The 26,335-nt window shown below is 43.8% G+C and overlaps 1 protein-coding gene across 2 annotated transcripts; it reads left to right on the top strand.

Moving 5' to 3' along the window:
• The first annotated feature begins 2,101 nt into the window (after nucleotides 1-2,101).
• On the top strand, nucleotides 2,102-21,162 carry SLC16A9 (solute carrier family 16 member 9). Of its 2 annotated transcripts, XM_009906092.2 has the most exons (7): nucleotides 2,102-2,283; nucleotides 5,362-5,420; nucleotides 7,082-7,310; nucleotides 15,968-16,111; nucleotides 16,937-17,032; nucleotides 18,982-19,890; nucleotides 20,725-21,162. In XM_009906092.2, exons 3-7 carry the CDS (start codon nucleotides 7,115-7,117, stop codon nucleotides 20,901-20,903), a joined length of 1,524 nt encoding a protein of 507 aa, XP_009904394.1. In that variant the 5' UTR covers nucleotides 2,102-2,283; nucleotides 5,362-5,420; nucleotides 7,082-7,114; the 3' UTR covers nucleotides 20,904-21,162. The 2 variants fall into 2 exon arrangements, with proteins under 2 accessions (XP_009904394.1, XP_054030733.1); XM_054174758.1 differs by lacking the exons at nucleotides 2,102-2,283; nucleotides 5,362-5,420 and adding an exon at nucleotides 5,888-5,966.
• The last annotated feature ends 5,173 nt before the right edge of the window (nucleotides 21,163-26,335 follow it).

Below are 26,335 nucleotides of genomic sequence, written 5' to 3'. Positions count from 1 at the left end.
TCAGTCCTTAGAAGCAGCAAATATTAATTTTGATATTTACCTGAACACTGTGAGGTGTATCTAGGTGCTTTAAATGATTCTTGAAGTTCATGAATCTTTGTCAGTACTGCACAGCAGAGTAAACCTGGACTGCAGGTCTGAGAGGGGAGTTATGCCATACCCGTAGGAACTGCACAGGCTCTAAACATCTGAGATTGCCTCAGAATTTCAGATCTAGGAAGATTTCAGTTCTCAGAATGTCACAACTTTGGGAATGTTTGTATTTCCACCTGCAGGTGGTGTGGATACCTGAGCTGACCTAATATAGATAGCAGCAGGAGTGTCAGGTAGAGCCTGATACTGAGTCTTTAGTCGGCTTCTGCAACGGATATTGCATTCTTGAGGGTGAAAGTTGCAGGTGGCTTAACTGGCGTGAGTTGTCAGCAACCTTGCCACACGTCTAACAGCGATGGACGTGCTATGCACTCTGATTTGGGCTAGGGTTCTCAGGAGTCAGCTTCAGAAGGCAGCGGCTATGCAGATCGAGAAGTGACTGTCGCATGAGCTAGCGGGCTGGGGTAGCAGTGCTCCACGTGTGCTGCCACCATCGCTGTTTGCAGTGCTGGATTGCGGCCTTTGGGCAACGATGCTGTCGGAGAGCCAGCGCCCATCCCCGTCCTGCAGGGGTTACGGCGCTTTGGTACCTCGGCGGGCTGAAAGCCGCCGCGGTGCGTCCCCGAGAGCTGCGTTCCGGCGCCTGCTTTCAGACTGCAACGCGAGCGGACGAACAAAAGGCGTAGGGGATGGTGTCAGAAGTTTTATCGTGCCTTGAAGGCAGGCCCTTAGCAAGGGCGGTGGGGCTGCAGCTGGGGACGAGCAGTGGCACCCGGCGGGCGGGACGCAGCAGTGGCGCGGGGACCTGGGGGCGGCTCCTGCACGCCTACCATGCAGGCGGTCGGCCTCAGGCCGGGCGTCTCTGCGCGGTGAGAGCGGGGCGGAGGGAGCACAGCAGGAACAGGGCAGGGGGCCGCGATGGAGGTGAGGCCGAGAAAGGAGCAGCGGCCACACGCCTGCCGGGGGGAGTGTGGAGGGGGGATGTGTGCCGGCGGCAAGGGGCAGCTCCCTCTGCCCCGAGGCTGCGGGCGGAGGCGGTGGCGGCCCTCGGCGGCTCCTCCCACGGCCCGAGTTACAACCGGTTCGTGCCGGCACCGGCCACGGCTGAGCCCCGCCCCGCCGTACCGGGGATGCGGGGCTGCTCTGGCTGTCCGGGGGCGGCTTCTGCCCCCCGCCTGGCCGCCCCCGCCTGGCCGCCCCCGCCGCATGGGCCACCCACTCCTGCCGACGTGGGGCGCAGGTAACGGGGACGGTGCCGCCTCGGGGGGCCGCAGGCTGCCTGCATGGGTGGGCTCAGGGTGAAGAGTGAGGGCCCGAACCAGACCAGCAGGAGCCGTGGGGCGCCTGGCGCCCTCCCGGGGGCCGCTGCCGCCGCGGCTCGGCAGGGCTGTCTCTCTGGCGGGAGGCCTCGCGGGGCTGTCCCGTCCCCGGGTGCGGTCGGGACGGGCCGGTCGCCTTGAGGGGGCTCTGCAAGGGCCTCGAGAAAAGGAGCTGGCCCGGGATCTGCTGTCACCCCTGGGTGCCCACTGAGGCAGCTGCGTCCCTGGGAGTGCCTATTGACCTCTACTCCTCGGTGTGTGCTGTAAGCAGCCCTTGATGCTGGCTGCGAGTACCTCCTGGTGCCCCTTGTGGGTGACTGTGTAGGTATTGCACAGTGGGCACCCAGTGGCGGCGTGGCATCAGCACCTGCAGTGGACTAGTGGCACCAGACACATGTCACAGTCGTACATGCCCGTCGTGGGTACCTATGGGCGTCTCTGAGGCCGGGGCTGCAGGGAGCAGGGCAGCATGGCATGACCCTGGCTTGCTGTGTGTGTGGCATTTGGGCTGCCGGGAGCGACCATCGGTCACCTCTCAGTGCGTCGTTGCATGGATGAGCACATCTCGTCGAAGCGTGTCTGAAGGCGCCAATGTGTAATACAGTCCTCCAGAGTGGGGATGTGGGCTGATCCCCGGGGGCGTGGGGAGAGGCCAGGCAAGCCAGGGGCTATAAAAGCCCTTTTATCTACATAAGAGACCTGGCCAAGGGGCACGAACTGGTTGTGCGAATGCCACAGGTTGTGATGCGTGAAGCAGTGCACACTGCGCTCTCATTTTGCAGAGGAGTTCTCTGGTAAATCAAGTCGTTTGGTGGTTTATAGCAGTGCCGGCTCACATCTGTCTGCGTGGATGCACGTTCGTGTCTGACAGGTAGTTACATTTGTTGGGGGGAGGTTTCCATCCCCTCTGAGACAGGCTCTGGAAACAGGTAGGACTGGTTCTGCTGAGCTGACAGCTTTATACAAAACTGGCTGGTTTATGTGCTGCTCTCGTTGATGCTTCTTTATGTTAATTTATTTTGAACAATGGAGAAACGTTATCACGGTGTTGGTAAGCTCTGCTCTGATATTTTGTTTTGTTTAAAACTCTACATTTTTCCCCCCGTCAGGCAGAAACAAAAGCAAATGTTTATGTTGATGAACTTACAAAAGGAAGAGTAGATGAGCAGGAGGATGAGGTAGACCTGAATGCTGAAAACTGAAAAATGCAGTAATATATCCATTGGGTGTGAAAGAATTGAAAGAGAAATAGATTATTTAAACACAGGGAGCTGCTTAGAATATCAGTTAAAGGCTGCTGTCATCAAAATACAGATGTATCTTTTTCAGTTCATTTAATGTTTATGCTGTTGCATCAGTACATGTGCAGACAATCAGCACGTTAAAAACAACTGTAATGCATTACTGCCGCTCTAATGCTGTAGGTGTTAATTGCAAGGAAGGGTAGCAGAAACTTCAGATGATAATTGCAAGAATGTTGCCTGAAACAGAAATATACATGAAATCAAATTAAAAAGAAGGATGTTACCATTCTGACCAGTACCATCTTAATTTGTACGAATGCCTTGCAAAACTGGAACAGCCGAGTGTTAATCACGCAGGGATTCTGCTGACACTGGCTTTCTTTGCAGCCATGTGCTCCTCGCAGAAAGCAGTATACTGAACCAGACTCCAGTTGCACAAATAACAAACTGGAAACAATTGTGTTGCTACTGTCTTTCTCAAGACTCCCTTTGCCACAGATTAATCCAAGTTTCTGTGCTGAGGGCTAACGTTTCAGTCATACTCATGTTCTTCTGACCAGTTCTTTTGTGCTCCTCTGTCATGTTTAAGCCAAGTTTTAAGATTTACAGAAAAAGAGCTCAATATTGTGATAAAGCTGCTTAGACAAAAGAAAATAGTTGCAGCCAAACACCTCTCTCTTTCCACATTTAGAATGGTGGTGTTCAATTAGTTCTCTAGGGTTTCTTTTTGTTGGTGTTGGTAAAGGCTTTCATCAAGCAGCTCCCTTCCTCTGATTCTTATTCGCAGTGAGTACAACTCACTGAAAAGCTTTTTCGGACCAAACTTCAAGTTACTGTTGAATTCTTTATGCTTCATTTCTCCATTTCAGTATTTTTGATGTAACTAGGTTTCCTGGAGTCTGAAACAACATCCTTAGGCTTTGCGAACAGGAAGGGTTGTAAAATGGTTCCTACCTGAATCTTAAATCATAGTGGTTTGTTTCCAGGGTCACACATCTTCCTGGCTGTTCCCAAGAGAAAACAGAAGTACTGTGCACTTTCTTCTGCGTGGCCTTCTGCTTCTTTATTTTTTGTGATCTCATGTATCTGTGCAGTCTGTGTCCTCCCGCACAGGTGAAAAATACTGAGATCGCTTCCTGGTCCATGAACAGATTTGGTGTCTGTGTAGGCAGTGTTGGGAGTAGCGAAGGTTCAGTTCCTGTTGTCCATGCTACTAAGCTTTTGCACTGTAACTTGTCATTTTCAGTGAAGGATTAAACAATGTACCAATAAAAGGCACATTGATATATGTGGACCCAGCAGCAGCTGGATTGTCTGGGACATCCTTAACTGAGTATCATAGATAAGGTCTCTGGAGAATAGGCCCCACGCACAGGGCTCTCAGCTCACATTCTCTCTTCAGAAGAACTTTGTGCTTTCAGGGAATTTAAAAAATACTTATTTTTAGGTAATAGGCACACAGCAGCAGGAGGTGAAGGAGCAGCCTAAAAGAAAGGGAAGGAAAAGCCAGGTCGTGTTAGCTCTTAAACTGTGGGACATCGTAGATCTCTTTTCACTTTAAGGATGATATTGGTGTGGGAGGGGAATGGTGGTTTTTACTTGACAGTTGGAAGACTGCATATGGCTTGAAGTGTTAAGAAAACAGAGATGGTTTTGCTGCCTAGAATTCTGTTGGTTAGCTACAAGATACAAAAGAGATCTGTGGTGCAAAATAGGAGACATGAGAATTTAGGAGGACAGCTATTCCGCTGCCGTAAGTTGGGAGCAATTGTCTAAAGTCAATAAAGCTGTGTGGACTTGCAGCAGATGACCTAAGACAGCAAAACCTTTTTCCTCTCCTGCCCTGCCCTCCCTTCCTCCCCATCGAATGTTTAGAATAACAGAGCTGAACTCTGTTGTCTCTGTGCCAAATTTTAGCACATCAATATAGTGCAGATCAATAGAAAGCTACAGTGTGTTTGTTTTCTAAGGATCACTTTTGTAAAACATCTGAGTTGTGATTATTCACTGTCTGTTTCCATTTGTTTTTTCTGAAAACATCCTTGTTTTGTCTCAGTGGAAGTCTCTTTTCTGGGAGCTGCTACTTATTTTCACCATCTTACTCCAGTCAGGGAGAATACAAGTCAAGTGACGCTTGTTTAGTTGATGGGGGGATGCATATGTTGGTGACTGCATACAAGTAGTTTGACTCGCTTGTGTCGAAATGCGAGGATCCCCATTTATGTAAATGTTATTTTGTAGACGTGCATGTGAGCAGCTTTTTCATGCTTTGATACCTTACGATACTATTTCTATCCTAGCTGTCACCCTTGCATCTCATGTAATCAGGGGCTGATAACCAGATATTTAAGGAAATAAATCAGAGCTTGCATTTATAACTGAAGCATATAACTTTATAACATTTGTAGTTGGACTGTTAGTATGCTAAAGCTGTAAATCACTCTTAAAGGACCTGGAGTGTCAAAGTTGACTTTACGTTTGTAGACAATGTTTTTGTTATTGTGAGGCTCAAGGCTATTGTCAGCTGTTAATTAATTGAGAGGGCATCAGTATTTGTTCACTGAGATAATTTGATTACTTCTGAAGTTCCTCAGAAAAGACACTAAAAAGAAGAAATCTACTGCAGAGGCAAATGTTTGTTAGAGTTCTGTTTACTGTTGCAGGGATACTTCAGCTGCAAATGCTTTGCTGCGCTTTTTCTGCAGGTAGAATCGCTGCGTGAAGTTACACTTGTAGGAGCTGAAGGACCTTTTTGTCATCATCTGTAAGTATCTACTCTCAAGTAACATTTAAGCATATATCTGATCTGGACTTGGCTTTTTTTGTGCCTCTATAGCAGATATTCCTCAAACTTTTATACTGTAGCTTTTTAAATAAGTTTTCCATGCAATTTCTTAAGAACTGCCCAAGCAAAGTATCTGAGGAGCTTCTTTACCCTTGTTTACACAATTGCTTTCATACAGCAGTAATGTTTTTGTCCATCTCCTCTGGGTTTTAAGTCAAAAAGGCAATGCAACACATTCCATAGAATCATAGAATCAATAAGGTTAGAAAAGACCTCAAAGATCATCAAGTCCAACCTGTCACCCAAGACGTCATGACTACTAAACCATGGCACCAAGTGCCACGTGCAGAAACTTCAATTTGAACACCTCCAGGGACAATGACTCCACCACTTCCCTGGGCAGCCCTTTTATCTTTCTGCTTTGTTTCTTGGGAGTCTCCCTGAGCAGAACTTTTACTGCAGCGGTCTTAATGCATAAGCTGAGTGTGAAGATGGTCCTTGAGAGTATTCCACAAAGAAAACAGGGTGAGATCTTACCTGTTGCCATCTTACAGGTTAAAGGAAATAAATTTGTTGAGAATTGCACATCTGGATAGCGACAGAGCCATAAACAGAGCATGGGTTTTGTGGTCATTACTTCAGCAGATTATTCCCTGTAGAAGGAGGGCAAATTAGTTGCGTGCACAGGAACTTAGGGTATCCTTGGAGTCATCCAAGCCTCTGAACTCTTTGCTAGATTTTGGAAGCATCACATTCACAAACTAATCTTGATAATGTGTGAGGATGGTAAGTTATTTGAAGCTGTAGATGCAGAGGTGATCTTGCCATGCAAAGGAGCGAGGTGTTATTTGCGAAGTCCAAGAAGTGATTGCAAGGTCAGGGCAGGGCGATACGTGCGAACTGCACGGAGGGCAGATACTGTAACAGGTTACAGGAGATTCTTCTCTGCGTGTTTAATGATGTCATGTCTTGGCACATAAAGCCACACCTATACACAGGTTTAGAACTCACTTAACTTAGGTACAAAGGGATTTTTTGATGCATCACCCCATCATTTCCAGAATGTCAGTCTTTCTCTTGGCCTGCTTCCCCCAGTGTGCAGTGTCTGGCAGCAAATGCCTTGCTAAACTGCATTGAGATTACGACTGAGTACAAGATTTTAGAAATGGTGGGGTTTGTAGCATGTATTTTTTTATTTGGAGATTTTCTTTAAGTCCTAAACGATTTATTTGGATTGCATTATGCTTGTAGCTTTTCTTATCCCTCAAGCCTGTATGCTTCAAGTCAAGGTATCTGAGGTCTTAGCAGCAAGTGGCCATAGAGTTCTCTTTGTTGAACTGTGGTATTGATGCCCGAGGTCTTCACAAAGCTTATTTAACACCCAGAAGATGAACTGTTCCCCCTTCCTGCAATGCAGTGTTGGTGTAGGTGTGATTTATTAATGCTTTTTGTACTGTTCCAGTGTTATACAGAAGAGACAGAAGTATCAAATGGTAGCTAATTGTATTGCCTGTATGCTGTGCTGTGGATACTTCTTGAAGGGTGATTGAAATAAGTCTCTGAATGTGTACTGCCTGCTCTGCAGTCCTAGGTTGGTCACATTTCTCATGCTGCTTTCTGCTTGTTTTTTGTTTACACAGGTTCTGCCTGTTCATCTGCACTCATCTGACAAGATGGTATTTCGGAAACCACCAGATGGTGGCTGGGGCTGGGTGATTGTTATCGTTTCCTTCTTCACTCAGTTCTTGTGTTACGGATCACCGCTGGCGGTGGGAGTCTTGTATTTAGAATGGCTGGATGCATTTGGAGAAGGGAAAGGCAAGACTGCTTGGGTTGGATCACTAGCAAATGGAATTGGATTGCTTGCCAGTAAGTGTAGAAGTATCTGTCTTAAACTGAAACATTACTTTCTAGTAGATCCTTTATCTGTGTATGCTTTTGGAGTTCTATTAAAGACAGTTACAAATGATAGGGTGAGGATGTGGCATTGTTGTAGGTCAAGATGGGTAAGATTATCTAGGCACAAGTACAGGCTGGATGCAGAATAGGTTGAAAGTAGCTCTGAAGAAAGGTTTGAGTCTATTGATTGATGAGAAGCTCACCGTGAGCTGGCAGAGTGGTCATGCAGCCCAGAAGGCACATTGTGACCTAGGCTGCATCAAGAGGAGTGTGGCCAGGACGACAAGAGAGGTGAGTCTGCCCCTTTGCTCTGGTGAGACCCCACCTTGAATACCACATCCAGTTCTGGTGTCCCTGTCATAAGAAGGACACAGAGCTGTTGGAGGTCACTTGGAGAGTAACAGCAGGGTTTTAGGGAACTAAGACAGCCCTTTGAAGTCCATAGGCACACTTTGTTGTTTTAATACCGGACATGGGCGAATACCATGAACTTCTGCTTTTCAAAGAGTCACCATAAGAATGATTAACTTTTTGCTGTATCTGGAAAAAAATTGCCTGCCAGCAGAGCAATTGCTATGGGAAACAGCAGTTACTTAGCTTAAAGGACAAAGTGTAGATTATGATTTTGAGGGAATCTCTCCTTAAAAGAAAGGTTTTGTTCAAAACACTGCTTTGTGTGGTGCTGTAACTGGCCAGATACTGGTGCCACGCTCGTGTTAGGATTTTATATCTCCAGATAGAACAGAAATGGGCAAAGGCAGGTGGATCGTTACCCAGAAGAGTGTATTCCGTCACAGGGCGTAAGTGGGCAAGCGACTGTAGACTGCTTTGCTGCCATGCTTTATTTTCCCATTTTAAGGGCATTAACTGCTATTATTAATGAATCTAGTTAGAAACAAACTTGAGTGAGAGAATGAACTGGGGAGAAAAGAGTAACCAAGATTATTGCTGAAGAAAAGCCAGGCAGAAGGGAATTGCAGCAGAACAGGTGAAGAAAAGCACTCTCCCTGGAAACCAGAGGTCTCTGGCTCACTCCTCTGACAAGAGCTTCAGCTCCTTTTCTTGTATGTCAGCACCACGCTAGTTTCCAGATTTCTTAGGGGCCTTCTGTCTTGCCACTGTGAACAATTGTTAGTAGTGTGCTTTATAGAAAACAGAAACTTCTGTGACTGAATAATACAAATAAAAGCTGCTACTGTGATTGATTTTGGTGTGGAAGGATTAAATTGCTTGAACTTCTGACAGATTAGGAGGAACATTGTCTGCCAGTGTACTTTTCTTCTTTCAGTCTGAGATCAGGAACCTTCATAACCATTCCTATTTTTAATACCTTTAAAAAAGGCATAGTGAGGGTCTCTTAGTTGCTTTGATGCTATCTGATGCTATGTGAGCTAACTGAAAACAAATGATACATTCCCAGGTAGGGCACTGTGTTTTGTAGCCTGTGCTAAGTAGGTGATCAGGCTAAAATTCTAAAATATGCTATTTTCATGCGTGTGAAAAGCTACTGTCTGTGACTTACTAACTTAACAATCTCCCCAGGCAAGCTATTTCAGCAGCAGTATTGCATGTGTGAATGTTAGTAACAGGACAGCTGTACCTCAAAGGTAGTCCCCCTGCTTTTTCCTGTTGCTAACATGACTCTTCTAGTATTCCTTGTTCTTTCCTTTCTCCTCCTTTGTTTTTGTCTCTTATCTAGTTATACAAATACATTTTTTTCAAGTATTGGTGTGCTTAAAGCAACCCATGTTGCATGCAGAAATTGCTGTAATTGTTATTTGATTTAGAATGTAGAATCACAGAGTTATAGAATGGGTTGGAAGATCATCTAGTCCAACACCTCTGCAGTCAGCAGGGACATCCTTGACTAGATCAGGCTGTTCAGGGTCTTGTCCAGCCTGACCTTGAGTATCTCTAGGGATGAGGCCTCAACCATACCCATGGGCAACCTGTTCCAGGGTTCCACCATCCTCATGGGAAGGAACTTGTTCTTAACATCCAATCTAAATCTCCTCTAATTTCAAACCGTTGCCCCTTGCCCTGTTACCCCAGGCCCGCGTAGACAGTTCCTCTGCAGCCATTTTGTAGGTCCCCTTCAGGTACTGTATGGCCACTATTAGGTCTCCCCACAGCCTTCTCTTCTCCAGGCTGAATAACCCCAACATGTTTGTTCAGAGCGTCTTCCATCTCTTACAGTGTTTGTCAATACTTAATTATCTGTTTAGAAGTGTGAAATGGTACAATACAAGGTGCTTTGTTTTAGTTTTCAGCTGATGAACAATGTTAGCTGTAAGTGGTGTATTTTGAGGAGCCCATTAATCATGTGGTGTGTCTAGAGACTGCAGCCAAATTATTTCTGTTTTGTCATTAAGCTTGTACCTTGATGCAATCTTACAGCAATTGATACAAGAGACTTCTGCTCCTTTAATTAAGACTCTTCTGGAGAGCCCTCAAGACTGTTCTGTGACCTGTCTCTGCATAAGATCACCTTTCTGAAGCTGTAGATGCCAGGCTGGAAAAAAATGGCAGTTGTGGTACATTTGCAGCTACATACAGGACATAAGCTAATGTCTGTTTTCTTAAGGAAGACTTTTCTCATTGATAGCACTAGAAATCACATTAGCTACCCTTTGTAACAGTGGAAAGTAGGTCCAGTAACTTTGCTGTATTTGTACTGTAATTTCACTAAAAAGAAAATGCCCTTCTATGTGTGCTAACTGGGACAGAAAAAGATTCTGTGTCTTCTGTTTCCCTCTGTACATGTACTCTTAAATGTTTTTTGGTTTTTAAGTAGCTGATGCTGGTGAGTCCTTTCCCATTTGTTGTATTGATGTCCTTTCTACAGTGTTTACTTCTGACTTGCCTGAGAGCTAAACTTAGACTTGAGACATAGAAACCCAGTACAGAGCCTTGTTTATTGCGATGAGCTTCCTAGCCACCTGGTGTTCGATTTCTGCCCTCTCGCTCGTGGCAGACGGTGTTGCTAAGGCCTAGGCTCAGCCCAGAGCTTGACAGTTCAGCTCATCAGCTAGAAGAGGGAACGGGGCAAGGACCTGTTTGATCACTCCCTAACTTGAGTTAGAACTTTCTGTGATGTGGCCTTAGAATGTATTGGAAGAAAGGTGCCTAAAACAGTGAAAGAAAAGCATCAATGTTGTTTTACAGGTCAGTGATGAGACCACTTCTACAGTATTAGGTATCGTAATGCTGAGCAGCCTGTACTAGATGCAGCACATGGCTCCACGGGTGATGTAGGCCTTGTATAGGAAAAACTCATAGAATCCTAGAATGACTGAAGTTGGAAGGGACCTTAGAGGTCATCTGCTGCAGCTTCCCTGCCATGGGCAGAGACACCTCTCAACTAGATTCTGCTGCTCAAGGCCTCATCCAAACTGGCCTTGAACACTCCCAGGGGGAAGGCATCCACAACCTCCCTAAGCAGCCTATTCCAGAGTCTTAACCATCCTCATACTGAAGAGCTTCTTCCTAAGATCCAGTCTAAACCTACTCTCCCTCAGCTTCAAACCATTCCCCCTTGTCCTATTGCTAGACACCCTTATGAACAGTCCCTCTCCGACCTTCCTGTAGGTTCCCTTCAGGTATTGGAAGGCAGCTCTAAGGTCTACCGAGAGCTTTCTCTAGGCTGAACAGCCCCAGCCCTGTTAGCCTATCCTCAGAGGTGTTCCAGTGGAAAGAGCTTAGCATGTTTTCCTGACTAACACACATCAGAGGAAGATATTTTTATTACATTGTAGAAGATCATGTGTTTCTCCTGCACCAAGTGTTCTTAATTTTACATCCTTTTGAAGCCTGAAATTAAATTTGATCCATGTTACACTTGTTAAAACCAAAACAGACAAAAGACTTTGGCGCCTGTAGTTGGCACCACAGCTGTTTACAGTAAAAATTGACTTCACAGTATTTGGCATAGCAAGAGACAGCAGCAATGTCTCCCATTCCCTTTTACTAACAGAAAAAGAACAAAAGGGAAGACTGTGCCTTGAAAGACTATATCTTGAATAATTAATTGGGTGTTGAATGGTTTAAAAGTTTAATTTTGTGTTTTCAAGCAATCATTTTACAGCTCTATTAAAAACCTTTGCTTGCAGCATCTACTCATTTTTGGACAAAAATTTCCTGCATCAATAACCTCCCCTCTGTAAACTATGGAAGCTATACATAGTTCATGAAAAGGGGAGAGAGTGTCCAAAGATTTCTCCAAAGAAACAATCAATTTAACGTTATCCGAGAGGAGCAGCCTTTTCAAGTTGGGAGTGGGTTGCTCTCCAGTGTAAAAAGGCTTTTTCTGATCTATATTGTTATCCAAGGTATAGACATTCAGAGAATAGTATCTTTGTTATGACTATGTTTTATCAATTAGCATGTTCTGTCCAGTCTATTTTATTGCAGTCCATGAGCATTCCTTCTACTCTACAGTTTCAACAGGCTTGAACAGATACAGACAAGGTGGGTCAGATTAATTCAAGAGATAAGGAAAACAACTCAGTTGTCCAGTATTGTTTGTTTAGCAAAAGCTTTTGTGTGTTTGTGAAGTGAAGAAGAAAGATGCATGAGGGAAGAAAGGGAGTCTTAATTTGCAGAAGTTTTCTCTTCGTGTGAGAAGATTGAGGTATCACAGAATGTTAGGGGTTGCAAGGCACCTCCAGAGATTATGGAGTCCAGCCACCCTGCCAAAGCAGGATCACCTAGGGCAGGTCACACAGAAACACATTCAGGCAGGTTTTGAAAGTCTCCAGAGAAGGAGACTCCACAACCTCTCTGGGCAGCCTGCTCCAGTGCTCTGTCACCCTCACTATAATGAAGTGTCTTCTCATGTTGAGGTGGAACCTTCTTTGTTCTTGCTTGCACCCATTGTTCCTTTTCCTATCACTGGGTGCCACCAAAAAGAGACTGGCACCTTCATCTTGACAGCCACCCCTCAGACATTTATAGAGGTTGATAAGATCCCCTCTCAGTCTTCTCTTCTCAAGGCTAAACAGCCCCAGGTCTCTCAGTCTTTCCTCACAGGAGAGTTGTTCAAGTCCTGCAATCATCCTCATAGGTCTCTGTTGGACTTTCTCCAGCAAATCCCTGTCTCTTGAATTGGGGAGCACAAAACTGGACACAGTATTCCAGGTGTGGTCTCACCAGGGCAGAGTAGAGTGGGAGGAGAACCGCCCTAGACCTGCTGGAGAAACTTCTCTTAATGCCATTGGCCCTCTTGGCAACAAGGGCACATTGCTGTCCCGTGGACTACTTGCTGTCCACTAGGACCCCAAGGTCTTTCTCCATAGAGCTGCTTTCCAGCAGGACGACTCCTAGCTTGTACTGGTACCTGCTGTTATTTCTCCCCAGATGCAGGACTCTGCACTTGTCCTTATTGAACTTCATGAGGTTTGCCTGCATCCAGCTCTCCAGACTGTCCAGATCTCATTGGATGGCGGCACAGCTTGACCAGGTGTCAAACACCTCTCCCAGTTTCATATCATCAGCAAACTTGCTGAATGTGCAATTTTTGTAGGTCAAAAGATCATGTTAATTCCAAAGCTCCTGTGTGAGCTGCATATGACTTGTTCTGACATCTCAGGAAGGACTCAGTATCACCTCTGGGTCTTGCTAAGAGCAGAGGCTTTTATTCAGGAAAATGGCTATGAAAATATCAAAGTATAAATTATTCCTTCTAGGAATTACTTATCCTTGATCTCTCTGCATGAAGATCTACCATGAGAGCCCTTTGTCTTGCTGCTACTTCGTCACCTTTTGTCTAGGGATCTTCTTGACTGCTCCTCTGCAGAACTTGATGATTGTCTTACTGTCTCATGAGCGGTGGTTGTCCCTGTGCTAGGCCTCTTTTCCTAGGGTTACTGTCATTCCTGGAGACTGGGCTCGTGTCTTCTTTTGATAGAATCTGCTCTAGTTGTAAGATACATAATTTGGAAGTAAAAAAGCCCCAGGGAATTTATTTGTATAAGAGGCAAATACTTATCAATGTCTTCAAATATTATTATAACACCAGTGCTAACCCCTTAAAAGATATTTTCCATGTACTATTGAAGGTTGCCACTGGGATTTTGCTTTTAAGCTGTTCATGTAATGGTGAGAAATACATTAGCAGTGGAAGGATTTTTCTGGAAACCCTTATGGTTCCTGAGGAGCTCTATCCTCTGTGGTTGTATGTAGATTCCTACATTCTTCAGAATGTCCACAATGAACAAAATCCACAGGGCAGGAGTTCACTGAACAAGTTTCAGTCCCACTCTGGGAAAGTTGGACTAGAATGAACTGCCTTCAACCCATTGTGCTTGAATTACTTGGAGAGAATAACATGTTTGTGTACAGTGAACTCCTGTGCAGATACCATGGTAATAACCAAAGGTACTGCACTGGGTGGAAAAAAAGTGCCAGCTCTTTGAGAAGTAGAGAAAGAAAAGGAATGAGAGGAGGCAGGGAAAAGAACAAAGGTGCTGGCTGTCATGGAGGTTTTCCTCTGAGACTTTTGTTTTCTAGCTGCACAATCAGGGGAGTGTGAAAGTAGGCCCTGGTGTGATGGGGAGGATGGAGATGTTTTTCTGCTCATCCAGGAGACATACAGCATTTTAATACTTAAGTGGTTCTCCTTCTTAAGAACAGGACTATTGCTGAGCTGCCAAATCTCTTGCTGTGTGGGATGACACATTAATACTGATCTTATTGGAGCAGGTTCTCAGTTTTGGGCTGGTTGTTTTCCATGTCAGAGGAAAAAAGATCTCTTTGTACATTCTGTTCTCCTTTGGGATAGTTTTTTTTTAATAAATGGGAGAATTTTCAAGAGCATCACCTTGGACCCTGTCAGAGATGCTTTTGATGGTGTTCCAGAGGAGAGTATCCCTGTCAGATTATGAAGACATGTTTTTCAGCTCTGTTACTCTCTTGTTCTGGCGTGGGGTCAGAAATTCCAGATTGATGTCTGGTACACTAGTAGTAATCAGTGCAGTCTGTCCAGTACCACCACCCCATGGTGGACCTTCTGAAAATAGCTGTGTTGAGAGAGCAGATGTAAGGGAAACACTGTTTGTTTTAGCAAGGTAGTGGGTCAGAAATAAAGAATAGAAAGTGTGCAAATTCCTCTGCTTGATTTAATTATGTTCACTACCTCATGTTCTTTTAGTGTAGAAGAATTTTTTATATAATACAGATTCAAGCCGTTGTTTATTTTTATATCCTGTGGTTTTAGGAAGCATACCAATCTTAATTTGCCAGCTCTAGTAATTAATTCTAAGAATCAGCAACAATCTAACACACTCAGCTTTTGTTCTCAACAAGTTACTCTGCCCAAGATCTTCTGGCCAGCTTTCATTCCCACAGTGTGCTGACTCTTGAGAATCAGCAAGCACTTGTGTCTTCCTTTTTCATCATTTCCAAAATACAAAGGAACCCTACTTCCCAGAAACTTTTTCTTGATTCTTCTTTAACTCTGCCTCTTTGCCTGGGTAAGCCTCAATTCAGACTTGCTTCCCTTTACCTTTCCTAGGCAGATAGCTCTTAGGTAGGGGAAAAGTTCTGACCTGCTTTGCCTTTCAGGATCATTTCACCTCCTAACAAATCTGTGCTCCTGCCTGCCAGAACTGCTTGTCCTGTGGCCGGTAACCACACAAAAACCTTGCCTACATTCCCAGCTGCTAGCTCCTGTCTGCAAACCTTAGGCAAGCACTGTCCTCAGCTCCAAATGTTGTTCACCTCATATCACTTTTCTGGGCTGACCTCCCATCTGCTGGCAATCTGAGTTATGTGTGTCAGGGAGGACCAGCCTTAACAGATGGAAGACTCTGGAGTTACTGCTTTTGCAGATTGTGTTGACCATGGAGGGTGTTTGTATTGCTGCAAATGAGATACAAAGGTGGTGAGGGTTGGGCTGTTTTGTTGGTTTTTAAATCAGGCAATACATCTGTGTATCTTCTAATCTCAGAGTTCCTGAGTTTAGGATCTTGGGGCTCATACATAGGTTTATATATGATTCATTGGAACAACAGGATTTCAGATGAGATACTGTCTTTTGCAAGCCAAGTCCCTTGCTGGTTGCTTTTTTGTGCAGGGCACAGAGCTTGCATGCAACTTCAGATTAAAAGGTGTATTCTAGGTCACACAGCTGCAAATAAATATTATACAACTTATGTGAGAGCAGAACTGGCCAAGCAGAGGTACAGTACAAGTCTTGCTTACACTTTGTTCCTGTTTTGAAGTGCTAACCAACCAGAAAATATTGGGGGATAAAGATAATTGTAGAACCATAGAATGGTATGGGGTTTAACTGTAGTTTAACAGTAGAAACCAAGATAGCTGGGGAAGAGTTACTTGGTAAAATACTGCCTAGCAGGTGTTTAATTCACTAGAAAATCAGGGAAGAGTAACGTTTGTCGTTATCTGTATATTTCCTCTCTGTATGCACCAGGGGGCATTCTCACCATGATTGTTTTTATAACCAAATCTTTTAAAGAGTCCTCTGAAAATGAACATTCTGAATTTTTGTTTAATCAGTATATATTTAAATAAGAATATGTTGTAAGAAATATTTCCATTGACTGGTATTTCTTAGGAGTTCTTCCTGGTGCTGGTATTTACTAGGAATGTTTTCCCTGCTTTTCCTTTAGGTCCTGTCTGTAGTATATGTGTATCATCTTTTGGAGCAAGACCAGTAGCAATCTTCAGTGGCTTTATGGTGGCTGGGGGTCTCATGATGAGCAGTTTTGCACCTAACATATACTTTCTTTATATTTCATACGGGATTGTTGTTGGTAAGAAATACCTTCCCTTTGTACAGAGACTTAATATTTGTTGTTTTGAGTCTTGGGTTATGAATTTGAAATGGAAAACTGATTCACTGAGGCAGTGGTAGTCTGGCACTTGATATATCAAGGAACATTTTAGTTTGGGGCAAGGAGGGGTGTCACTCAAGCAAGCTGTTACCATGTAGTGAAAGGTAAAAGCAATGCATCTGTTCCTCAGGCTTTGACAATAGTTTGTCCTCTGTTGACACAATTGTTAGAGACAGAGAGGCTGAGGTTTTTCCTAAGGGGTGGAATCAAGTAGGTCTCTGCAGGTGTGAAGTGCCAGTTTTAAAGGAATAACATCTTTTCTGCAACTTAGTTATGCACTCATTCTAACCTGGTAAATTAGAGACCATTGGAGAGCGTAAAGTGCTGTGCTAAAAGCATGAGAGTGCTGTTCTCCTCGCAGGTGGTGACCTGCCCCTCTGTGCTGCAGAGGGCTGTTGTGGGTCAGGAATCTGGGCACCTCACTGGCCAGCAGGGACCCAGCAGTGCTGACTTGGGCACAGTGCCATGAGGATGCAGTTCTGTTGCTTTCTGGGGCCAGGCCCTGGACTGAAAGCCATGTTAACTCCTTCCATGTAGCATGGAGCTTGAGCTGGTGAACTCCTCAAACCCAGCCTGCTCCACACAGGTTCTGGAGCCAGGGATAGCCAGGGGAAAGGAAGTGGACAGCACAGGCAGGCCAAGGGTTTGGCTGGTGCTAAGCCAGGTGTTATTGGGGGAATAAAAAGAGGCATTCATTTCCCAGAGGATGTTGTGTGCATTACTTCTCTCTGTTTTTTTCTCAAGGGCTTGGATGTGGCCTTTTGTATACAGCAACAGTTACCATCACTTGCCAGTATTTTGACAAACGCAGAGGCCTTGCCCTTGGTCTCATCTCAACAGGTAGGACTTTCGTCATGCTCTCTAACTTTTCTAGTTTGATACAGCTGCCATTATCGTGGCAATAAACCCAAGAAATTATTTTGCACAGTTACTTCTGAAGTACTTCTTAAGTAAAAACATCACTAGCAATGAAAAGATAAAATCAGGATTCATGTAAAATAGGAACTACACTTGCAGGTGTGTGGTACAGATTATCCATGGAGATGAGAAAGGGACATTTGTAGATTCATAGAATGGGTTAGGTTGGAAGGGACCTTAAAGATAATCTAGTTCTAACCCCCTGCCATGGGCAGGGACACCTTCCACTAGACCAGGTTGTTAAGGCCTCACCCAACATAGCCTTTAACACCTTCAGGGAGGGGGCATTCACGACCACTCTGGGCTACCTGTTCCAGAAAGAAGGCTTACGAGCTGCCTGAGCTGCGTGCCATGGGTAATAAGAGGGAAAACTTTCCACAGAGCTCTCTTCTCCCTCTTCCTTAACACAAGATTAGAGGTGAGAAAGGAATTTAAGATGCAGGATATAAATGCAGAATCACGACTTCCCATTAGCTGCACCTTTAAAGGAGCAGCTGAAGTTTGGGCTTACAGTTTTAATATTTTTTCCTTTCCCAATCTAAAAGAAGACTAAATTCTGAAATCCTCCAAAAATTTAGCACAGCTTTTTGTCCATGCATGTTAAAGGCATCCTAAAAAAATAAACCTCTGATAACACAAGAAAAATACTTTGAAGGATGCTGAGTAGTCTCTCTCTTGTCTTCTCCCAGAGTCTTTAGATTGTGTGGCATTGTCCTTTACATCAACAAGAGTTGCTGAATTAATGTACCAAATAGGAATTGTTAAACAAGGCTGTTTCTTGTCTTGCTTTCTGTGAGGTATGGAGTCCCTCCTCTGATCTGTTTCCTCAAGTTAGTGAGGAGAGGCCGTGTCAATGCAGTCACTTTTGTGAGATACTAGTGCCAGATCCACACCAGTGGAATAAAGGGGAGCTTCTGCAGAAATGTTCCTTGGAGTCTTTTTCAGTGGCTTTTGTTGGGATTCCAGGTGGTTTGCCTTAAGGCCTGGTTTTATTAAGTCTTGGTTAATTTTAGAACCCAGGAAACAAACTAAGTCTGAATTTTATAATTTATTTTCTTGTGATTAGCACTGAAGTATATAAAGGGCTCATATATGACCTAGAGAGAGCCTTTAGCAAATCATTTTCATTTAAAGTTTGTCTTTAAAATTAATGTAAAAAGCATTGTTCTGTGTTTGTGAGTGGGACATCTATTGATTGCAGTAGATCTATGCTCCCTTCAACCAAGACCTTTCTCTTTAAATTGGTGGGATTGCATAAAATGCTTGTGGTCATAGTAATTGCTTGCTTTTCAGTCTTTTCTTCTGACTAGCCCATCTCACCCTGCAGAGCTTCAGAAATGCCTTTGGAATAAATTCACACCATGTGAGGCCCCTTTCTTACACATTAAGCGGTCAAGGGCTGTTTCTAAGTGAAACAGGAACAGCCTAAGGTCTGTTCCTTAGAACAGGAGGAGGAAGAACTACCTTAGAAGGAGGAAGGTGGCAGCGAGGAGGACAGGGAAAAATGCTGTGTGAAATTCTAACTGTGCTAACTCATGTGTATCCCTTCAGGTATCATTTTAGGTGTGTGCATGACAGTGATGTTTTTCATCAGCTGTAGTACTAAGCCTACTTGTTTGTAAAGAATCTGCTGGTGTTAATCATCATAAATGGTGCAGATATTTTGAAAGGCTTTTTATTTTGTGGATAATAAAGAAACTGTAAGTTCAAGAGAGATGATAACTCAGCAGTTCATTGAACTGGGGAGAGGGAGCTCACCTGACTTACCGTTCCTGTGGCAGTAGATTTGTAGCTGAAGAAATGCAAAAGTTCGTTAACGTTACAGAATGTGTTCAATTCTTTAGTGTAAACATCTTATTTTACTTTCACAGGTTCAAGTGTTGGACTTTTTATATATGCAGCATTGCAAAGAGAACTTATTGAGCTATATGGACTGGATGGTTGTCTGCTAATAGTTGGGGCACTGTCTCTAAATATATTAGCGTGTGGCAGCCTAATGAGACCATTGGAGTCACCTGCTTCCCCTCCACCAGAAAAATCATGTGTAGACAAAGTCCCAGATCAGTATTTGGTTTACCATGAAAAAGAAAAGACTGCAGAAGAAAATATAAGCATCCTTGAAAAGGGCTACCTTGATGAAAAATGTGCAAACAACATGCCTGATTGCAAACAAGATGCCATTTTAAATAAGAATGTATTAAGCTCAATAAATGTAAATGAGAAAGACACTTACAAAAAAAAAGTTGTAGAACAGACAAACTTCTGCAAGCAACTTGCCAAAAGGAAGTGGCAGCTCTATTTGAACTACTGGGAGGAAACTGCGGTTCTTTTTAAGAACAAAGTCTTTTCGGCTCTATTTGTTGCTATCCTGCTCTTTGATATTGGTGGATTTCCTCCTTCTCTGCTCATGGAAGATGTAGCAAGAAGTGCAAACATCAATGAAGATGATTATCACATGCCTCTTATTTCCATTATAGGCATTATGACTACTGTTGGCAAACTGACTTTAGGAATATTGGCGGATTTTAAGTGGGTGAACACTTTGTACCTATATGTAACTACCTTACTGATGACAGGAATGGCCTTGTTTGCGATTCCGTTTGCCAAAAGTTACGTGACGCTGGCCATGCTTTCCGCAGCTTTGGGGTTTCTGACTGGGAACTGGTCGATCTTTCCATATGTCACAACAAAGACTGTGGGAATCGAGAAGCTGACTCACGCATATGGGATACTGATGTTCTTTGCTGGACTTGGAAATAGCTTTGGACCACCAATTGTAGGTAAGATCAAGGTAGATGCTGTACAATCAATGTGAACTTGTCGGGACCAGAATTCATTTGTGCGCAGTTAGTTCTCGTTGTTCCTCATAACAATGGAAAAACAAGATCAAAATCTTCAACAGAAATTAAAGCCTGTTTTGCTTGAGCTGTCCAAGCTGAGCGTGTTCTCCTTTAGGCTTTGATGGAAAGCACGTTTCATGTCTGAACTGGTCAAACTGCTTTTGACCCTGGTGCGACCTCACCTGCAATACTGTGTCCAGTTTTGTGCTCCCCAATTCAAGAGAGACAGGGATCTGCTGGAGAGACTCCAACAGAGAGCTATGAGGATAATTGCAGGATTTGAACACCTCTCCTCTGAGGAAAGACTGAGAGACCTGGGCCTGTTGCTGAGAGAGGATCTTATCAATGTCTATAAAAGTCTGAGGGGTGGGTGTCAAGATGAAGGTGCCAGTTTCTTTTTTGGGGTGCCCAGTGACAGACAAGGACAATGGGTACAAGCTAGAACACAGGAGGTGCCACCTCAACACAAGGAGACACTTCTTTAGGGTGATGGAGCATTGAAACAGGCTGCCCAGAGAGGTTGTGGAGTCTCTTCTCTGGAGACTTTCAAAACCTGCCTGAATGTATTCCTGTGCAGCCTGCCGTAGGTGATCCCACTTTGGCAGGGGAATTGGACTTCATGATCTCTGGAGGTCCCTCCCAGCCCCTAACATTTGGTGATTGTAGGTTTGGGGGTTTTGGGGGGTTGTGTGGTTACTTCATGCTGTTTAGCTTACAGTCCTGTGTTACAGTGAGCTCCTCACTGATGTGTTTCCTTCTTCTTTTCACCCTCAGGTTGGTTTTACGACTGGACGCAGGAGTATGACACTGCATTCTATTTTAGTGGCATTTGTGTCTTGCTGGGTGGATTTCTTCTGCTGTTGGCAGCATTACCCTGCTGGAATACTTGTGCCCGTCAGAGCTCAAAGCTGCCTCCGAATGCTTACTCCTACAAAGTTGCATCTAAAGCTTAGGTGACAGCTGGAAAACACTTTGTCCTTTTTTCTATTATATAGCAAAGTATTTTAGTAATTTTCCACTTATTTATGAAGCCCCCAAATCCTCTTCCACTAGAGAAATTCCATTGTTGCTTGTTGTTCAGTTCCTTTTTTCTTCATTTACTTTTTATTTTATTTTTAAGAGCAGTCTTACTTTGCCAACTATTCACTGTAGTTTCAGCCTTTGTCTCCTGTAATTTCCTTTCACCCTCCAAGGGATATATTCTGTCATATTATCAGCTGTACATTTTTTTAAGGGGAGGGTGGTGTGAAGGGATTGTAACTTTGAAGCAAAAAGGAAGGCCTTTTCCTTACAGGAGAAGTCTGGCATTTCAGTCACATTTTACAGGTCTCCCAGGTGCACAGACTCTACAAAACAAAAAATTGCCTTATTATTAGAATGTAATACTGTGGCAAGGTGCTTATAACATCATGTTTTGATTAACTTTGTCTTTTAAAAGGTTTTTCAGTTTACAATGAAGTGCCAGTTTTGGGGGAGGGAGAAGAAGGGGGACAAAACCAACCTTATAGAATCAACAAGGTTGGAAAAGACCTCAGAGATAATCAAGTCCAACCTATTACCCAATACCTAATGCCTCATGACTAATTAAACTATGGCTTCAAGTGCCACATCCAATCCTCTTTTGAACACCTCCAGGGACAGTGACTCCCACCACCTCCCTGGCAGCCCATTCCAATGTCCTATTATTACTCTCTGTGAAGAACTTTCTCCTCACCTCAAGCCTGAACTTCCCGTGGTGGAGCTTGAGACTGTGTCTTCTTGTTCTGTTGCTGGTTGCCTGTGAGAAGAGACTAACACCCACCTGTCTACAACGTCCTTTCAGGTAGTTGTAGAGAGCAATAAAGTCTCCTCTGAGCCTCCTCTTCTTCAGGCTAAACAACCCCAACTCCCTCAGCCTCTCCTCATAGGGCTTGTGCTCGAGGCCTCTCCCCAGCCTCATTGCCCTTCTCTGGACACCTTCAAGTATCTCATGTTTCATAACTGAAGCAAACTTTGGGACAAAAGTACAGATTCTTGCTACCACTGCACCTAAGAGTTATGTTTATAAATATTGCACATTTTGTGAAATCTCTTTATAAAACTGTTTTGAGCCAAGACCTTTTAAACCAAGGAATAAATACAATTGTTGAAACCATGAAAAGAAATGCTGGCTTGGTTGTGCAAGTTCACGGTGTTTGATCACAGTTGGAGACATGCTCACAGAAGCCCCACAGGTGAGTGTTTCTGAGTCACATGCAGTCTGGCAGTGCTGGGAGCGTTTGTTACACAACTGCAGTTTGGTAGGTTGAATGTGCTGCAGATAGCTTAGTAGTAGAGCTTTCAACAAGGCAGTGTTGCAGAGGCACCCACAAACCAGACAGCAACAGCCTTCCAAAAACTGTGGATTTATTGTAATTAATCTGCTCTCGTTTTTGGGCACAAGAAAATTACAGGTTTGGGTGGCAGCTGGGAATATCCTGCTGCACAACCAGTTAAACTGTCTAGGGAGAGATGAACCAAAATGTGCACACACACTCAGAGAAAGGAAATCTCCTTACAGACACCCAGGGTACCCTCACAAACCACTCACCAAAGGGGGGTGATGAAGTCCCATTCTAAGGGGAGAAGATCTAACTGCTGGGCTGATGCTGTGTGGAGAGAACTCCACTCTCTCCTTAATAGGCCTCCATTTATACCCTGTCTGAGTTCGGCTGTGGTCAACTTTCTCATTAGTTGGAGGGCCCAGTTCACCAAGTAACAAAAGGACTTCTGGGCCTGGAGGTGCCAGCTAATGTGGGGATGTCAAGCTGACCTTTATCAGCTCCTAGCAAGCCTCTGCCCTTTGTGCAGAGTGTGTCAGGACCTTGTGTCTGGTGGGGGGTGGTCATACCTGCTACAGGCAGACCTGGTGAAAAAAGGAAAACTCTGACAGTAATGTCATCTTTGCTCCCTCCTATTTGGAGTGCTCAGAGCAAGGAGAAGAGATAGTAACGGAACCAGAGAAAGCATGGATGAGGGATAACACAAGAGGTACAAGAGAAGCTGAGGTGTTCAATGATTAGTCTTTATTGCAGAAGAACATTTTATTTTTTATTCCATAAATGAATTGGTTACTGTGGAGTCAGCCACGAGCAGGACTTTTATCTCCTATGTGCAGATCTTAGGAAAATTTATTGTAGTTACCAAAATACAAGACAAATTCAACTGATAATTTTGATTAGATTTAAATTCTTTTGTTGTGCCTTGCTCAACTTCATGATTATCTGCAAAAATGGATTGCATTCCTTTTGTAGCTGTTAATTTGGCTGCCTCATGCTGATACTGGATTCCTGCATCACGTACTGACAGTGAACAATGTACTGAGTAAGGGCTACAGATCATGTGCTACAAAAACTGATTGAGATGTTTGCATAACATTAAACTGACACAGGTATTCTTTTACTGGAAAGACAGTTCATTTAAAGGCATTTCCTACACAGACATGGTGAAGATGCTGGGCTGAGCATGATACTGGTTGATTAAAAAATGCAAAAATAACAAATGACACAGAAGTTGCACAGGTATGTTAAAGGAAGTAGCAAAAGCTGCTTTCTTCTGTGAAACAGAATTCCACAAGGACTTGTTTCAGAGGTGTTTTGCTGTAGACTCAGTTATGCTGAAGAGCCAAGTTAGATCTGTCAGTGTTGTTAGAAGAAATAGTCTTTAATGGTGTGTCAGTATATTCTCTGTTTACTAAAATCCAGTTTGCTTTTTTGCCTTTTTTTTAAGGAAAGATACTTATGCTTTTAAATGATGGCTTTTGAACACTCCAGACAGCAATTGGAAGATGATAGACGCATGTTCATCTTGTACCATGCTTTATCATGTAACATTCTACTGCAAGGGACCTATAAATATGATTTAGTTTAACCCTGCTATGATGACATAATGATTTCAAGTTTCTCTGGACAGATGGTCTGTTTCTAGTTGTTGCTTTCATGGCTCTGTGGGGAAGTGCTTGACTCCTTTCTTTCATGTCCTTGTAGAACCATTCAGTTTGGAAAGGAGCCTTGAAATTGTCAGGTCCTGCAGCACACAGGTGGGATGGAGCTTGAGGCAATGTCTTTGTAAGCTGTCCTTGCAGTCTTGGTGGTGTCCCTGTCCATGCTGGACATATTGGAGTAAATGATCTCTAAGGTCCCTTCCAACCTAAGCCATTCTGTGATTCCAGCAAACATTCCCAGCTGCCTTTGGCTCCAGTCTTAATTTTACTTGGTCGTAGTTAAACTTGCAAAAATATTTTCTTCATATGAGTTGAGTTTTCCCCCCCATTTCTCCTGTTGCAGGCTGACAATATGCTGGCTAAACTCTCCTCATTTCCTGGTGTCACAGCTCATGTTGAAAAGTAAACATGTTCTCTGTGATTACCAGCAATGTCTGGTGGGTGCTGCTGAGTAGCAAGTTGCATACCTACCCCCCCATGTCTTGTAGAAGGCCCCTGCTCTGACCAAGTCTTCATTTACAAAGAATGTCTAAAGCATTTTTCTGATGATTATAACTTCAACATTTGATCTGACATGCCTATCAAGTTACATTAAGTCACACTGTCTTCTGCTGGAATCAAATTACTTTGCTGTTTGATTAAAATGTCCCTGGGTTGGAGTGGCTGTCTCCCTCATTTGCATTACTTCTGGGGCCATCTGCAAAACAGGACAACTGAAATCATCTGGCATGTCTTGAATTGCAGCAAATCCTGTCTCTTAGTTTATAAAAATACTTCAATGAATTAATATTTGCTTCAAATAAAACAGGGTTATGTGGAGGTACTGTGAGAAAGTAAGGGTCAATGAAATTACAAACCTGGAATTGACATCTGGTACCATCCCAGGTATCAGTTATATGAAACAATTAAGCAGTGACTGGGTGTGTGGTGACTGTTTTGGCTACCAGAAAGGTTCCTGGGAGAGAGAGGTATGAGGGAATTCCCACTTAGCACAACATTTACCTCGGGCTTCAGAAATAGGAGATGAGTTTGCATGTGACAGAATGTCATGTATTGAGTTGACCCTGCTGCTGTTATTCATACCATACTGCAGTCATGCCAGCTTCAAAAATGAAGTGCTGACTGGATCAAAGTGTTATGGGGCTTAAAGTTCAGACTGAAACATGGGAGGCTTCCTGTTCCAGTTGCTGCTTCTGGGTTCTTTGGGTGTTTGTCTTTTCCACTGGGGAGATAAGGAGGGATGGAGGAGTAGTTTTCTGGCTTGGGCTTTTGGCTTGCTTGCTGCTGCTTGCTGCTGCTTTGTGCCATGCTGCTTCTGCAAATAGGCTAAGAGAGCCTTTTTGTACCATGTTCATCTGATTTTGGATCACTAAACTCTAGTCTTTCACTTTTTTTTGGTCTCAGTCCCAAATTTTTTTATGTTGTTACATTTCCCTCACTTCTGTGTTGGTAAAACAGCCAGGTTAACCCACTGGTTCAGTTTGACCCATTCTGTTCTGACTCAAACCATTTCACAGATAGAATTGCTGAAAACCAGGTTTCAGCATTTTGCCAGGAACTGGATAGCTTGGTGGAGCTGCTGCTGCCACCTCAGGTTCTCTGGAGGGAAGATCTTCCTTTTGAGGGTCTTCTGGCTGTTTTGAGTTTTCTCTGATTTTTCTCATGAAGGCTGCAGAAGGCAGAGTTAATTGAACATAAGAGAGAGGAGCAGCTCATTTGAAACAATGTTGAATCACTAATGACCAAAGGTATTGAAATTCTAGGCCACTAAAAACCTGCTTCTGCCCCCCTTTTATGTGGCTTAGGGCAGAGTCACTGTCCAAGAGGATTCCAAGGATGCCATTTCCCATATTCCTTCTTTTTCTTGTTTTTATTCCTGTCTCAGGTACTGTGTAACCTGGGGCCATGAGGCAAGGATTAATTATATTTTACTTCTTTATAGCCCTTCAAAGATTTATGCAGAGATAATATTGTGTTAAAACTGTACTATTTATACAAAATGGCAGTGTGTGGTGCCAGAGAAAATTGCTTCAGCTACAGGCTTATAGGTTGTCTAGTGCTGAAGCTGGAAGCTAAGCTTCCCATCTGCTGGGGGAAGCTGTCAGAAACCAGTGACCAACTTGTGGATGGAGCCTTGTGGGAGATCTGTCTTCCTGGGAGGATGATTTGGTCTGCAGAAACTGGCCTGGTACTTGTAGCTTTTGCTAATACTGGTCCAACAGTTCAAGTGTGCCATGAAAAGGAGCAGTAGGGAACAAACTATGAGTACAAAAAATTTATGTTTCTTTGTGTTTTGCTTTTCAGCTTCCTGTTCGTTGGAGAAATAAACCTGAGTTGAGCCAAACAGAAAATTCTCCTCAGTTATTATTTCCTGATTACATATAAATGTCTGTTCAGTAATTGCCAGTCAATCAACTGAGTCAC

This window comes from Dryobates pubescens, chromosome 30 (assembly GCF_014839835.1).
Source record: "Dryobates pubescens isolate bDryPub1 chromosome 30, bDryPub1.pri, whole genome shotgun sequence".
Classification (NCBI taxonomy): domain Eukaryota; kingdom Metazoa; phylum Chordata; class Aves; order Piciformes; family Picidae; genus Dryobates; species Dryobates pubescens.
The sequence above is the reverse complement of the archived record's forward strand: the minus strand, read 5'-3'. Positions and strand labels throughout refer to the sequence as shown.

Bases quoted from the DNA above. Each gene is read 5' to 3' on its own strand.
- SLC16A9 (XM_009906092.2), top strand. From the start codon at position 7,115: ATGGTATTTCGGAAACCACCAGATGGTGGCTGGGGCTGGGTGATTGTT. The intron at 16,112-16,936 runs GTAAGAAATACC...TTTTTTCTCAAG, and splicing joins TTCATACGGGATTGTTGTTG to GGCTTGGATGTGGCCTTTTG. The intron at 17,033-18,981 runs GTAGGACTTTCG...TTACTTTCACAG, and splicing joins CCTTGGTCTCATCTCAACAG to GTTCAAGTGTTGGACTTTTT.